The sequence below is a fragment of the Myotis davidii genome, unplaced genomic scaffold (genome assembly GCF_000327345.1).
Source record: "Myotis davidii unplaced genomic scaffold, ASM32734v1 scaffold6, whole genome shotgun sequence".
Taxonomy (NCBI): Eukaryota; Metazoa; Chordata; class Mammalia; order Chiroptera; family Vespertilionidae; genus Myotis; species Myotis davidii.
In genome coordinates, this window is record NW_006383011.1 from 167056 (window position 1) to 181137 (window position 14082).

Below are 14082 nucleotides of genomic sequence, written 5' to 3' on the forward strand. Positions count from 1 at the left end.
TCCTGTATTCAAGATATTTTGATTTCTCATAATTGCCTTTGTGACTTATAGCTTATTAGAATTTTGTTTTATTTCCAAATACTTCCATAATTCCAAATATCTTTCTACTTTAATTCCATTGTAATGAGAGAATATATTCTGTATACAGTGGGGCCTTGACTTACGAGTTTAATTTGTTCTGAGACCGAGCATGTTAAGGAGCTCGTTAAAAAGCTTGTTAACTCAAATTACTCTATCAACTCAATGCAAAATATCGGCCAAGAGATAGCTGGTATCTCAAAAATTTGTTAGACGGGACACTCAGTGAGTCAAGGCCTCGCTGTATTTTAAACCTTTTAAGTTTATTGAGAGTGTTTTTGAGGCTCAGAATAATGTCGTCTTTGCCAGTGTTCCATGTGAACCGGAAAATACTATTCTGCTGTTTTAGGATCTGTTGATTGATAGTGTGCTCAGATCTTCTGTACCTTTACTGACTTTTTGGGGGGTTTGGGGGAGTGTCTACTTTCATCTGTCAGTTACTGTGAGAGAAATGTAAAAATCTAATATGATTGTCTATTTTCCTTTCAGTTCTGTTTGCTTTTATTTATTTGAAGCCTTATTAAGCATATATATAAAAGGCTCTTGGGACCCAATTACTGTGTGTGTGTGTGTGTGTGTGTGTGTGTGTGTGTGTGTTCTCACATATCACACAATTATGAGACATTAATTGGGTGCCCTACAGTTTAACTCAATTCTGACACTCTACCTGGAAATCGCACCAAATTCCACAAGTTAAGGGGTCAGTCCTACAATACTACCCCCTTTTCGCCTCTTCAGATGCCAGTTGCAAGTCCAGGTTGTTACCTGGGGTTCTAGATGTTCAACTAGCTATGGATTGGAGGTTTCAAGGACCTCTTCTTTGGGTTTAATTAATTTATTAGAGCAACTCACACAACTCAGAGAAACATTTTACTTACTAAATCACTGGTTTATTTTAAAGAAGCTAACTCAGGAACAACTAAATGGAAGAGACGCATAGAGCAAGGTACAAGGGAAGGGGTGAGGAACTTCCATGTTCTAAGTGTTCCACTCCCCCTACATCTCCATGTGTTCACTAACTTGGAAGCTCTCAGAACGCTGCCCTTTTGGGTTTTCATGGAGGCTTTATTACATAGGTGTGATTGATTGGATCATTGGCCATTGGTGATTGATTCAAAATCCAGCCCTCATGCTCTACTTTTAAATAATGTTTTTCTCATAGTGTAAGATATTGACAATATATATCACATTTGTGCTGCCATTGTCAAAGAATTTACTTCTACACATTATATACTACATAATGCATTGTTAACATAAACACTATGTTTGTGTTAAATAGCTATGTTTTAAAAACCTTTAAAAATGAGGAAAATGTCTTTTATATTTACCTGGATAAAGCATTTTACCTTAATATTTGAAAGATATTTTTGCTTGGTATAAAATTAGACAAGTTGAGGTTGAAGTAACCTTTTGGATATATGGATTTGAAGCCTAGGAGAGAGATGAAGCATTCAGTGATGGTAGAGAAGTTCTGAGGAGTCCTGCTATTCCCTGGTCAGGCTATTCCTTGGCTCTTAGTGGATGCTGGCTAGCAGGGAGTGATATAAGATAGATGATATAATTTATAAAGAACTGATAACACTGTAAAGGTCAGGGGGCTAGAGAAATAAGGACCTGGTTTCGAAGTCTTCCCTGAAATTCATACAAGCCTTTTGTCATCACATATAAAACAATTATAGCATTAATTATTTTTTTAAAACTCCCAATGGTAATCCAAAGTATTATATTCTTCTTGGAGCCTTGAAAGAAACATAATTTTAGGTTGTGTGTAATAAGATTTTTTTAAAGGTGTATTTAAATATTTTAAGCATGGAAGAGTATGGTAAGAATTTCTTCCATCTTTAGTATATATTTTATATTTAAAGTGACCTAAAATTAAATTAATAGGTTCTGGAAAATTACAATTACCCACTATAATTTTCAGTTATTGGCAAAATGATACAAATTGAAGATACTGATTTGCTGATATACTCTCATAGACCTTAAATTATGTAGAATAAGAGATACTTTTCAGAGTGTACAAGCTAGCCAGACAGATTAAATTGTTTTTTCAGGAAGTATTCAATAACTTAGGGTATATAAGTATATACAGGGGTAGGCACAAGTAGATTAATAATAATAAGTACAATAATTACTAAATAAATAATAAAAGAATAAACTCATAACTATAAACCTACTTGTGCCCACCCCTGTATTTAAATGTTGATTCTATTGTACACTTAATGTCAGTATTAGATTGATGGAATATAGGATGCATTGTACACAATTTTATCTCTGAACTTTAAAAACTCAATTTACATTACTTTAAATTCTGTGGTCTTTTTAAAAAAGATCTTAATGGCTTTAGTTTTGTTTTGTTTTTCCTCACCAAAGGATATGTTTTTGTAATGATTTTAGAGATGGGAAGAGAGAGGGATATATATAGAGAGAGGGATATACATATATATAGAGAGAGAGGATATATGTAGATAGATTGCTTCCCATAAGCACTCTGGTCTGGGATCAAACCTGTAACCTGGATAATGTGTCCTGACTCAGAATTGAATCAGCAACCTTTTGGTGTGCGGGATGACGCTCCAGTCAGCAGCCACATTGACCAGGATGATCTTAATGGTTTTTGCTTCGTGTGAATATGATAGTTGGAATTTTGAACATTTCAGATTTAGAACTACTGGTTCCATTTACTAATCAAATGGTTCAGTTATCAAGATATTTTTCAATGTAAGCATTGGCTCAGGTCTGTAGTTTTTCTAGAGCATTTTTTTTCCTAAATAAATTTCATATAGAATCCTAGTATAAAAAACAGATACTAGTGGTTTTATATTTCTTTATAAGTTAGGGATTCAGATAAATTGTATTAACCTTAGACCAGGGGTGGGCAAACTTTTTGACTCGAGGGCCACAATGGGTTCTTAAACTGGACTCAGAAGAAGGAGCTGCCGTGTTTCCCGACGTTGCCATGTTAACACTGCTGCTGGTGAAGGAGCGGAGGGGAGAGCAAGAGAACCCTCTGCTCTTTCGGCTCCGCGGGTCGGATAGAACAGCTAAGCGGGCCGTAGTTTGCCCACGGCTGACTTAGACCCTAACCATGAGATAAGATGTCCCATAAAAAGAAAAATTGGAATTGGCTGTCTGATATTGGATCCACTTCCCTTCTAATATAGAAAATTATATTTCAATGTAAATATAAACTTCTTAAAGAAATTTACTAATGTTGTGTAGCTAATAACTTTTTTTTTTCCTTCAGGGAAATGAGGCAAGTTATCCTTTGGAGATGTGCTCACACTGTAAGTCAAATATTCTTGTTAATTTGTTTTATACTTACATTTCTCTTTATATTTATATATCACATCTATATGTTTGTGTAGCAATGTTAGCACATGATTGTTTAAAATGGGTAGTGAATTTGACTTATAGTCTTAATTAGAATAGAGAATTAGAATATTTTTTTACAGACTTTTTTATTATTGGGATCTGCAGTATGCTATAGTTACAAACCAAACCTCAAATATCAGTGGCTTAATTGAACAATTAACTTACTTATTTTGTGTTTACATAAAGTAAAGTACTTGCTGAAGGCAAAACTTTGGTAGTCCAAGTAGCTATTGCAAAAAATCTTTTTGGGGGAGAATGAGGAATTTAAGCAGTGTGGGGGCTTGTTATTTCTGACTGTATTGGAGAATGTAAAAGCAGAACATGACACTGTTAGATGTCGATTCAAGGATCAGTCAAAAAAATCAAAAGGTTTTTTTGTGTGGAAGGCCATTGATAGGGGAAAGGGAGATGCTGAGAATTGGAATGGAGATATTTGGTAAATTTAGATGTCATGAGGCGGTCACAGAACGCCGAATCATTCTAAACCTTCCTTGCCCTTTTCATCCCTGTTTGATGGAGCTGCTCCTGCCTTGTTTGGAGACCTCTTACCTTGCAATGAGGTACCTCTTCCTTTTTTTTTTTTCTTTCATTAAAACCATTTTACTTGTTGCTCGTTATGTTTCATTAGTTTGCTTTCTTTTCCCCAAACACTTGTCAATTTCTTCATTCTCACCAACACCTTTGCTTGCTTCCGAGCTCTGGGTAGAATGCTCTTGTGTCAAGTTTTTGTTTTGTTTTAACAATTGATAATTTATTAAAAAGGTTGATTTAAGTATCTGCAATGGTGTCTTAAGCCTTGACTCCTCTATCAGTACTATTGGAAGTAATATTTTTAACAACCTCTAACAATCTCAGAAGGGCTATACAAGTTAATGAGTCGCTTATGGATCCTCATCTGAAATGGATCCCATGTCTTAGAACATTTCCCACAGGGAGTTTTTCTTGTAGTGATCCTTAGAGTCTTGGTGGACATCCAAACTGGTCTTTTCACTTTTCCTTTGCTCCTCTGATCAAGTCAGCACACACCTTCTCCAAAGACTACATTTGCAGCTAGTTAGAGTAATTCTAATTCAGTGAATCGCCACCTCTGGTTCCATGGGTATCTTTCCTGTATTTTTAAAAGCCATGGCTGTGGCATGGTTTCCTGGTGGAGTTATTCCTCCGTAAGAGCAAACAGTGGTGAGTCAGGAGCAGAAGCCAGTGGAACAGAGCTCTGCTGCAGCTTCAGCCTTGTCTTCTTTAAAGAGTTGTATCAAGTTCCTTACTTACTTGACTTCATTGTCTTTTAAACTCTTAGATAAATGTTATTGTTCCTCTCCTAAGAATCTATCATGGGTAGTAAGTACCCTGTTTATTTCCTTGTAGCAAAGAAATTACTTGTTTTTATTCATCCATTTCTATCTTCCATTTTGTAAGTTATATAATTTATTTTTAAATGAGTGATACTCTATGACCAATTACCCAGAATTTTGCCATTTGAACTATATACATTTTATTGTTTTTCTTCTCAGGTTTTCCTTTATAAATTTCTTACATAATTATGTTCACATTCAAATGTATATTTTTATTTTAATACTAGAGGCCCAGTGCATGAATTCATGTACCCGTGGGGTCCCTTCAGCCTGGCCTGCACCCTCTTGCAATCCAGGACCCCTTGGGGAATGTCGGAGAGCTGGTTTCACCCTAATCCCCGCAGTTTTCTGTGCACCAGGCCTCTAGTATGCATATAAGATCTTTGGTTAATCTCTTCCCACCCTCTCCTCTCCCTTCCCCTCTTCCCTCTGAGATTCATCAGTCTGTTCCATGTTTCCTTCCATGCCTGTTGTTTCCACTCCTGCATTGAGCGTCTGTCCCCTGGTGGTCAGTGTGCATCATAGCTACCAACCAGTCGCTTAGGCTTTTATATGTATAGATAAAGCTAAAATGTTGCACCTAGCATATTGTAAAAATTGACCTAAACGAAACCTGATTGTGACTATACTACCGCCTATCGGCAGTTTTGTTAATAAAGTTTTATTGGAACACAGTCAAGCCCATTTGTTTACATATGGCTGTTTTTATGCTACAGTGGTAGAGTTGAGTAGTTGCAATGGAAACTATATGGTCCATAAAGCCTAAAATATTTACTATCTGGCCTCTTACAGAACAAGTTTGTTGGAACCCTATTATAGACAGTAATGGTCTTCTGAATTTGAGAACTGTCACCTCTATCACTGCCTAACCTATCTGAACTCTGGTCAAACTAGAGTTTTTACAAGCTAATGCTTTAGGTGTTAGCTAGATCTAGAATTCTTATTTCTGGCAAAGTTAATATGTCAGTATTATAGTTTCTTTAGAATCAAAAGGGTGTGCTCAAAATTATACCTTGCTACTTTGAGCGTGTGACAGTTATTCTTGCTAATGGGCAAGAAGGAGGTTTGGAAGTCTAATTAACTAGGCTTCATGCTGCAAATGGAGTTTAGATTGAGTTTTGGAAGTATTGTACAACTCTGATTGGAATGAGGTACTAGGAAATTAATTTTTGTTTCTTGGTCAAGGAACAGAGGTCCTAAGTATTTCCCAGGTTCTTCTCTTTGCTTCTTTTACCTGGTTGCAAAGAAAAATATATTAGGGCAAAAGGCAAGATGGATGGCCTTCTGCACATCCAGATGGCAAAAGCCAAGTTTTTTTTTTTTTTAATGTGTGGTATTTGAAATAAATGTCATACACTGTTAAAGCTCTTTTGGTTTTATCCTTAGAACTTAGTCTTCTTTCTTAAGACTTCATCTATGCTTAGTGAAACTGTTGAACCTTGTCAGGAAAGGTTTATACTTGTCAGTGAATATTCAACCAGCAATAAATCTATATGACTTACTCTGTTAGCCAGTATATAGTTTTCCCCCCTCTGTTCCCTACTTGGTTCATCAGAATACAGTGTACTTTTGTATATTTTATACATGATTTGGATTAATTTCTCCAAAATGAACTTGTCCACATTAAAACCAACACTTTTTCCTGCCATCCATACATTGTAAATTTTTTTTTCTTATTTACAAACCTCTTCATTATTGGAAGAGCTTAATATTATCTATATATAAGAATGTTAAAGCCAGTCTTTGAGGCACTTCAATATTTATACTTCCCTGTTTGGGTTAAACCCTGTCATGCCTTCTCATTCCTTTAAGACCCAGTTTGATTCTTTGTTCTCAGTGAGGCCTTATAATTGTCCCAGTTTTCATTGGTCCTTCCTGTTCTTCAAGTAGTTATTGTCTGTTTTGTTCTTTTAGTATTTAATTATGCTACTTTTTAAAAGGTCAGGTACTGTCTTCGGCCCATGACACAGATAAACACCACAAGGTGCTTATGGTCTAGCTACTGGGAAAAAGAGGAACGCATATATTATTATAGTGGAACTAAATCTTTGTGAAAAACAAAAACAGGGGTCCCAGGGAGTAGAAATTATCCTTGGTTAAGGAAATTAAGAAAAGCTTCACAGAAGACTGACTTTTGAAATTGTTTTTGAAAGCTTTATTAGTTTTCAATACTGATTAATTCTTTCACTTGTCTGGTCATTTGTCCCTTTCATTCTCCTTAAATTGCATCTAGATTTTCATCATTCTATCAAGACACCCTGCATAGTCATTCCCAATATCCTACTTTTACTCAATGATTTCTCTCCTAATTCTTAAGAAAACTGAGAACATTTTTGTGTTAACCTCATTATCTCCTTATCTCCAACTCCCCCTACTTTCCACTCCTCCCCACTGCACACAGAAACTTTCCCAATCGCATGCTCATACCCCCTTATCCTAGGTCAGCCTCCTTGCTTGTGCTTTGGATCTCATCCACTCTCATCTACAGGACTGTTTTGTTAGGTTCTCCCTGTTTTTCAGCTGCTCCATCTCTTTTCAATTTATAGACAGGATTAACTTCCTTGATCCTGACCCTTCATGCACCTCCCAGTTTTTCTCCATTTTTTCTCATATTTGAGCTTCCTAGAAGAGCATATTCAGTTATCTCCATTTCAGTATTTCTGCTAATTTCATGGCCTGTAAACTGACTTTTATTCCCTACTATCTACTGAAACTTTAAGGTCACCTTCATTTTATTGCATAATTGCTAAATCTGATGGATTAAAAACCATGTACATAAAGCAGATGCTGAGTAAGTATCTCTTGACTGAATAAGCTAGTAAGAGTTCACTGCTGAAGTAGCTGTGTTGGATAGACAACTAGTTGGGTAATTTTAAAGGCTGTACCTTTAGGAAAATTCCGTAGTTACCAATCATCACACTTATTATTTGATGTGCCAGGCACTATTCTAAGCATTTCACATACATCAATGTTTTTAATCTTCATGATAGTCTCATGAGAGAGGTATTATTAATCCTTTGTACAGAAGAGAAAACAGGCAGAAAGATCTCAATCACACAGCCGCAGGTAAAGGAACAAAGACATGATTTGATCTCAGGCAGTCATGCTCTAGAGTCATATGCTTAATCCCAATCCTATACAACCTCCCTTATAATAAATGTTATAAGATTATGTTATGTTTGTCTACACATGAATTACTTTAGGCAAACTGGACTTGTTTAAGACATAGAAGTATTCTCTGAACCCCTCACTTCTCAGTTCAGTGTTCACTTTTCATTGAGTTAAATTATTCTAGGCCATTGTGACTTTGTTTCTGTCTGTTAGCTAACCTGTCTGGACTATAGTGGAAATGTATACTCTGTTGGGGTAATTTGCTCAAAGTTGAGACCTTACTTGTAACTTGGCATGATGACTTGGAAAAGTGACTGTGTAAGATACTACTTTAGATAGTTTAAACAGAGAACTAGATTGGGGCACAGTTGAAAGTGTAAATTGAAAATCAGATTCAACTATTTATTACTGTTGATAAAACCAGGGTAATTCTGAATGGTTTTGATAAAAATGAAGTACAGGCCTATTTTGTAGACTAAATGTAGATGAAGGACTGATAATAGTTTTTTATCTAAAAAGATTTCTCAATTTTCTTTGATTAGAAGGTGGCCCAGGAAGAGCTGGCAGATTCTTAAGCAATGTTTTCTTTTGCATAATGAAGTATTTGTAGAAACCCTGAATATATCTTTAGCCATTAGGATAACTGCTCTAATTTTAAGTAAACAACCTCATATTCAAGCAATTTTTTTTTCTGATGTGAATATTTACAAGTGACTTGAAAATGTAGAGATAATTGACTTTGTGCTGTTAATTTCTGCTCTCAATCAGATTAGACTAGGGTTTTTCTTTGTTGTGAAAATAAAGCTTTTTCAGAGAAAAACTTAATCTGAACTTAATTTGATCTTTTCCTTCATATCTGCATTTCTTTGTTTCCTTTCTTAAATGGGACTAGAGCATGAATAAAACTGAAAAAAAAAAAAGACTGTACCCTTTTTTGTAATGATGTTTACTTTGAATTTATATTAGTTCATACAAACACTCCATCCATGCTTTTGTTCCGGCCCTCCAGTCCAATTTAAGAACCCATTGTGGCCCTCGAGTCAAAAAGTTTGCCCACCCCTGGACTAGAGTAACTCCAATTTTTAAATAATGTGTGTTCTAATGACTAATATCAATAAAAATTCAGTTTGAATGTGAACAGATACAAATGTTCTTAAACATTTTAAGCTAAAATGCCATTTGTTATTTACAGATTTTTTGTCATTAACTTTGAAATTGATATGTGCTTTTTTCACTTTAGATTAAAAACCTTCGTAAATGTGTCACAGTTCATGCTTAAGCAACTTGATGATCCTAAATTCTAATTTCACTTAGTTCACTGAGAATTACTACTATTCTGCTTTCTTTCAGTAAAGCTTTAGAGCTGGAAAGAAGAGAGGGATGAATGGTTTTCTAAAGTTTAGTGCATGAACTTGAACATCTAAGCTTTGAGTTGTTACCTTATTTTGCTCTTACAGGGCCTTTTATTAAATACCTGGTTTGTCTACTGTATTCTAAATATTTCAGGTTTTTCGGTCCATACTGTCAAATTTTGATATTATGGCAGCACTTACCAATTTGTAGATTCAGCAGTGAAGTCTATGACATTGTATTTTGGTAGTCTGCTACAAATTTGAATAATTTTATATTTGTGATGTAGAAGTCAGTTTTTTTTAGTGGTAAAAGCCTAGCTAACCATTTAGCAAATGTATAAATTCTTGGCTCTCCTTCAGAATGTTAGAGCAAATAATATGGAAAAAAATATAAGAAAAGAAGGACTTGGGACAAATAGAGTAATAGCATCTGTCTAAAAGAAATTTAAGGAAATATATTAGCTAAGATGAAAGCACAAATAATCAATGAAATAGTGGGTGAAAATTTCCCTCTCCTGAAAAGTCAAATCTGATTGAAAGAGCATTCTGATAGTCAAGAAGGTTAGATGAAAAAGACCTACATTTAGTCTCAGCCTATTTTAAAATTCCAAGAGTAAGCCCTGGCTGGTGTGTTCAGTCCATGCTGCAAAAGGTCGAAAGTTTGATTCCTGGTCAAGGGCATGTACCTGGGCTGCAGGTTTGATCCCTGGCCCCGGTTGGGGTGTATATGGGAGGCAACCAATCAATGTCTCTCCCTCTCCTCTCTTCTTCTTCCTCCCTCCCTACCTTCCACTCTCTAAAAATCAATGGAAAAATATCCTCTGGTGAGGATTAATAAAAAATATAATAAGATAAAATAAAATTCCAAGAGTAAAAAGAGAACCCTAAACAAGGGGGGAAATAAGCTGCCTAAAAAGAATAGGCGTCCACTGGTATTGGATTTCTTAGCAGCAGCAGTAGATAATAGAAAACATGTGCCTGACTGGGAATCAAACCGGGGACATCTGGGTTCATGAGTCCATCCTTAACCACTGAGCCCACTGTCCAGACCAGAATTTATTCTTGTATTGTCTATAAATTATTGTATTTCCCATATAAGCAACTATAAACCTGCTTTTGCCCTATCCTGAGTATAGATGATAGAAGAGATTCTTTATTCTACTACTTTGTATAATATAATTTAAATTGAATACAGAGGTATTTTCAACTATTAAAAAAGATAGTTCTCCCAAAGGTATCCTTACAAAAAGGAGACTAATAATATGTGTTTCAGCTTGACAAAACTTATGAAAATGAGTATCTATCTGAGTCACAAGATGAGTCAAGAGGGTAGGGTTTGTTTTTATTCCCCTTGCCCATCTGTTTTAAAGGGAGTATGATACCAAGCAGTAGGAAAAATCTTTGATGAAATTTGATGACAGAAGTTGGAATTTGTTCTTTAATATTTAACTTGTACTAAATACAGATCTGAAACATTTAATGGTGCTGCCAAGATGGGTTTGATCTGTTTTAGAGATCTGTGCGTGATTTTTAGGAGATTGGTAAATGCTGATATTTCAAGACTTGAGACCTGCTTCATACTTTAGGATGTGTTTAGTTCTTTAATACATCTAGTCTGCAGTGCTGACAAGTGGGAGTGCTGATTGACTGCTTCTCTGGCAACAGTAACAGCCAAATAAGTCAGTCTGTTCCTTCCATTCCTAAAAGAGGTATTTTTACCATTTGTTTTTGAAAGCTAGCTTTCTTAGTCTTGGCTTTTAAAAATATTCATGGCATTGCCTTCTAAACTAGCCAGTTAAGAATATTTTAATTGTTTAGGTATAGATTCCTTCATTGCTCAGCTAGTTCCAACTAGATAATAAGTACTGAGTAATGTCGGGTGTCTTACGCATCATTGTAATCCAAGCAGGAAGGGATGGACAGAAAGGAGGGAATAAACTGGTGGTTGGAGAATAAATAGGTACTGCCTTCTTAAAGCTCAAGGTGAATCTGGGCCGCGTGAGGTATGTGAGAATGACTAGATAGAGCTTGTTCTCTTCAAGTCATACTTCAGGGTCTTTTTAAAAAGCCAGTTCTTGGGGCGGGCGCGGACACCCGCGGCAGCTGCTGAGTGGGCAGCCTCAGGCTCCGAACGAAGCGGTGGTGGTGGTGGTGGCGGTGGCGGTGGCCGTGGCTGCGGGGGCAGTAAGGCTGTCCCTGCTCTACCAGAGGGTGGCCAGGGGTACGAGCTCAACGGTAACCTGCGGCGGGACTCGGCTGCAGCGGCGGCAATGGCGGTGGCCGTGTGCGCCATGGACTCGGACCCCAGGGGGTACGAGCTCAACGGTAACCTGCTGCGGAACTCACCCAACGCCCAAACGGGCGCCCTGCCGAAAAGGCCCCTCAACTTGAACAGTTACGCTAACAAGAAGAGCGCAGCAGAGAGCATGCTGGACGTCGCCCTGCTGATGGCCAACGCCTCGCAGCTGAAGGCCATCATCAACGAGGGCCCTGATTTCCAGTCCTTTGTCCCCCTGGTGGTCCTTATCTCCATCTCCCTCGTGCTGCAGATCAGCGTGGGCGTGCTGCTCATCTTCCTTGTCAAGGCCGACCTCAACAACCCAGCCAAGCACGCCAAGATGAACTTCCTCAACGACCTGACCACTAGCCTTGTCTTCATCATCGTCGTGGTCAACATCTTCATCACTGCCTTTGGCTTCTAGCACCTGTAGTGGACCTGGCGCCCGGGCCGTAGGTCCTAGATGCCCTGGATTGTGCCTGGTCACAGCCACACAGACCCCAGAAACTGCCTCAGCCTTGGGGCCCACCTGCCTCTGTGCTGCACTTCCTGAAAATGCCAGCGTCAAGACTAGACTGGAGAACAGTCGGACCAGTGTGAGTCCTGCTCCATCCTTGGCTCCTCCTCCCCCTGAAGCAGGGGCAGCAAGGCCCAGAGGCAGAGCTAGAGATCCCCAAGCAGGGCCATGGCCAACATAAGACATGCTGCAGGCCTGAGGAGGGGCAGTTAGGGACCAGGGCCAGCCTTAGTCTTGAGATATTTCTAGAAGGACAGGAGATGCCCCTCCTCAACCAATGCACCCGCTGAGGGACCCCTGGCCCCTGCCTTTCCTGACCTGGTACAATGAACCACCAGCTAATGTGGCACCGCTGTGGCCGTGGACCATGCACACACCTTCCACCAGCCCCGCTTTTCTAAGCACAAATGACCAATAAAACGAATGCATCTCCTGTGCAGCTTCCAGCACTAGTCTCCTTCCTGGGCCTGGGCCCGGCACCTGCCCCAGGCCAGGCCTGTAGTGGTCTCTCCTCTGCTCAGGGCAGTCAGGGGGACATGGTTGACACCTCAGGTGCCTTCTCCAGACTGGCATCTCCAGTCAGGTTTCCAGGTGGAGACCAGGGTCTTGGGTCTGCATTGCCCCAGTGTCTTTATTTTTACAGAATGATTTAAAGAGCTCCTGTAACCCTCGCTGGTTTGGCTCAGTGAATAGAGCCTGTGGACCAAAGGGTCCTGGGTTCGATTCCGGTCAAGGACACGTACTTCGGTTGCAGGTTCCTCCCCAGCCCGGGCCCTGGTTGGGGCTCCTGCAGGAGGCAACCAATTGATGTTTTTCTCTCACATCAGTATTTCTCTCTGTCTTTCCCTCTCTCTTCCACTGTTTCTAAAAATCAATGGAAAAATATCCTTGGGTGAGGATTAAAAATTTAAGTATGTATAAATAAATAAATAATAAATAACAAGCAAACAATAAATAAACAAACAAACAAATAAATAAATAATAAAAGAAAGAGTTCCCCTTGGCTCTATTGGGAGCCTTCCCACAGGTGTTTCCCCCCCATCCAGCTGGGGCTTCAGTGATACGTACTCACTATGCTGTCAACAACTTTAGCTGTAGCCTGGACTGCAGCTCAGTTGGTAGGAGTGTAGTCCCGATATGCCAAGATTGCAGATTGAATTTCCAGTAGATTCAGTCTCCAGTGGGGCGAGTATGGGAGGCAGCTGATTGATGTTTCTCTCTCTCCCTTCCTCTCTCTAAAAATCAATAAACACATATCCTCTGGTGAGGATTGAAAAAGTAAAAGAAACTTCAGTTGAGAAAAGAAGAAAAGTCGGTTGTTGCCCCACATGTGGCTCATTGATTCAGCATCTACCTATCAGGAGGTCATGGTTCAATTCCCAGTCAGGGCACATACATGCCAGGGTTTCAATCCCCAGTAGGGGGCATGCATAAGGCAGCCAGTCAGTGATTCTCATCATTGATGTTTCTCCCTCCCTCTCCTTTCCTCTCTGAAATCAATAAAAATATGTATTAAACAATAAAATAGCCCTAACTGGTTTCGCTCAGTGGATAGAGCGTCGGCCTGCAGACTGAAGGGTCCTGGGTTCGATTCCGGTCAAGAGCATGTACCTTGGTTACGGGTACATCCCCAGTAGGGGGCATGCAGGAGGTGGCTGATCGATGTTTCTCTCTCATCTATGTTTCTAACTCTATCCCTGCCCCTTCTTCATGCGCTGGGCCTCTAGTCTATATATATAAAAGCATAATGCAAATTGTCCCCACAGGACTTAGACCAGGAGACTGATTGATCGCTTGCACTGACCACAAGGGGGCAGCACAGAATGAAGGGAGGCCCCAGCCAGCAGCCAGAAGGCCCTGATCGGCCTTGATCACCGGCCAGGCCTAGGGACTCTACCTGTGCATGAATTTCATGCACCGGGCCTCTTGTTAAAACATAATCCTTCAAGCACTTCATTTTCAGTTTTTTAATGTAACTTTCCAAATTGTTATTTATGTTCCTATCTCAGTAATTGGAGT

The 14082-nt window shown here is 39.0% G+C and overlaps 2 protein-coding genes and 1 pseudogene across 2 annotated transcripts in view; 2 read left to right on the plus strand and 1 right to left on the minus strand.

The window, feature by feature from the left end:
- Positions 1-3302: 3302 nt before the first annotated feature.
- PPP3R1 (protein phosphatase 3 regulatory subunit B, alpha) overlaps positions 3303-14082 on the plus strand; it is a 27115-nt gene continuing 16335 nt past the window's right edge. The window contains exon 1 of the mRNA XM_006778520.2: positions 3303-3365. Coding sequence (XP_006778583.1) covers positions 3353-3365 — 13 coding nt within the window. The 5' untranslated portion in view covers positions 3303-3352. The remainder of the gene's footprint in view (positions 3366-14082) is intronic.
- LOC102768425 lies at positions 4222-4715 on the minus strand (annotated as a pseudogene).
- Positions 11492-12496, plus strand: LOC107181625 (ninjurin-1-like). Its single transcript, XM_015557932.1, is given in 2 exon segments — positions 11492-11965; positions 11968-12496. Coding segments are annotated over 2 exon segments (462 nt in total). The 5' UTR covers positions 11492-11538; the 3' UTR covers positions 12003-12496.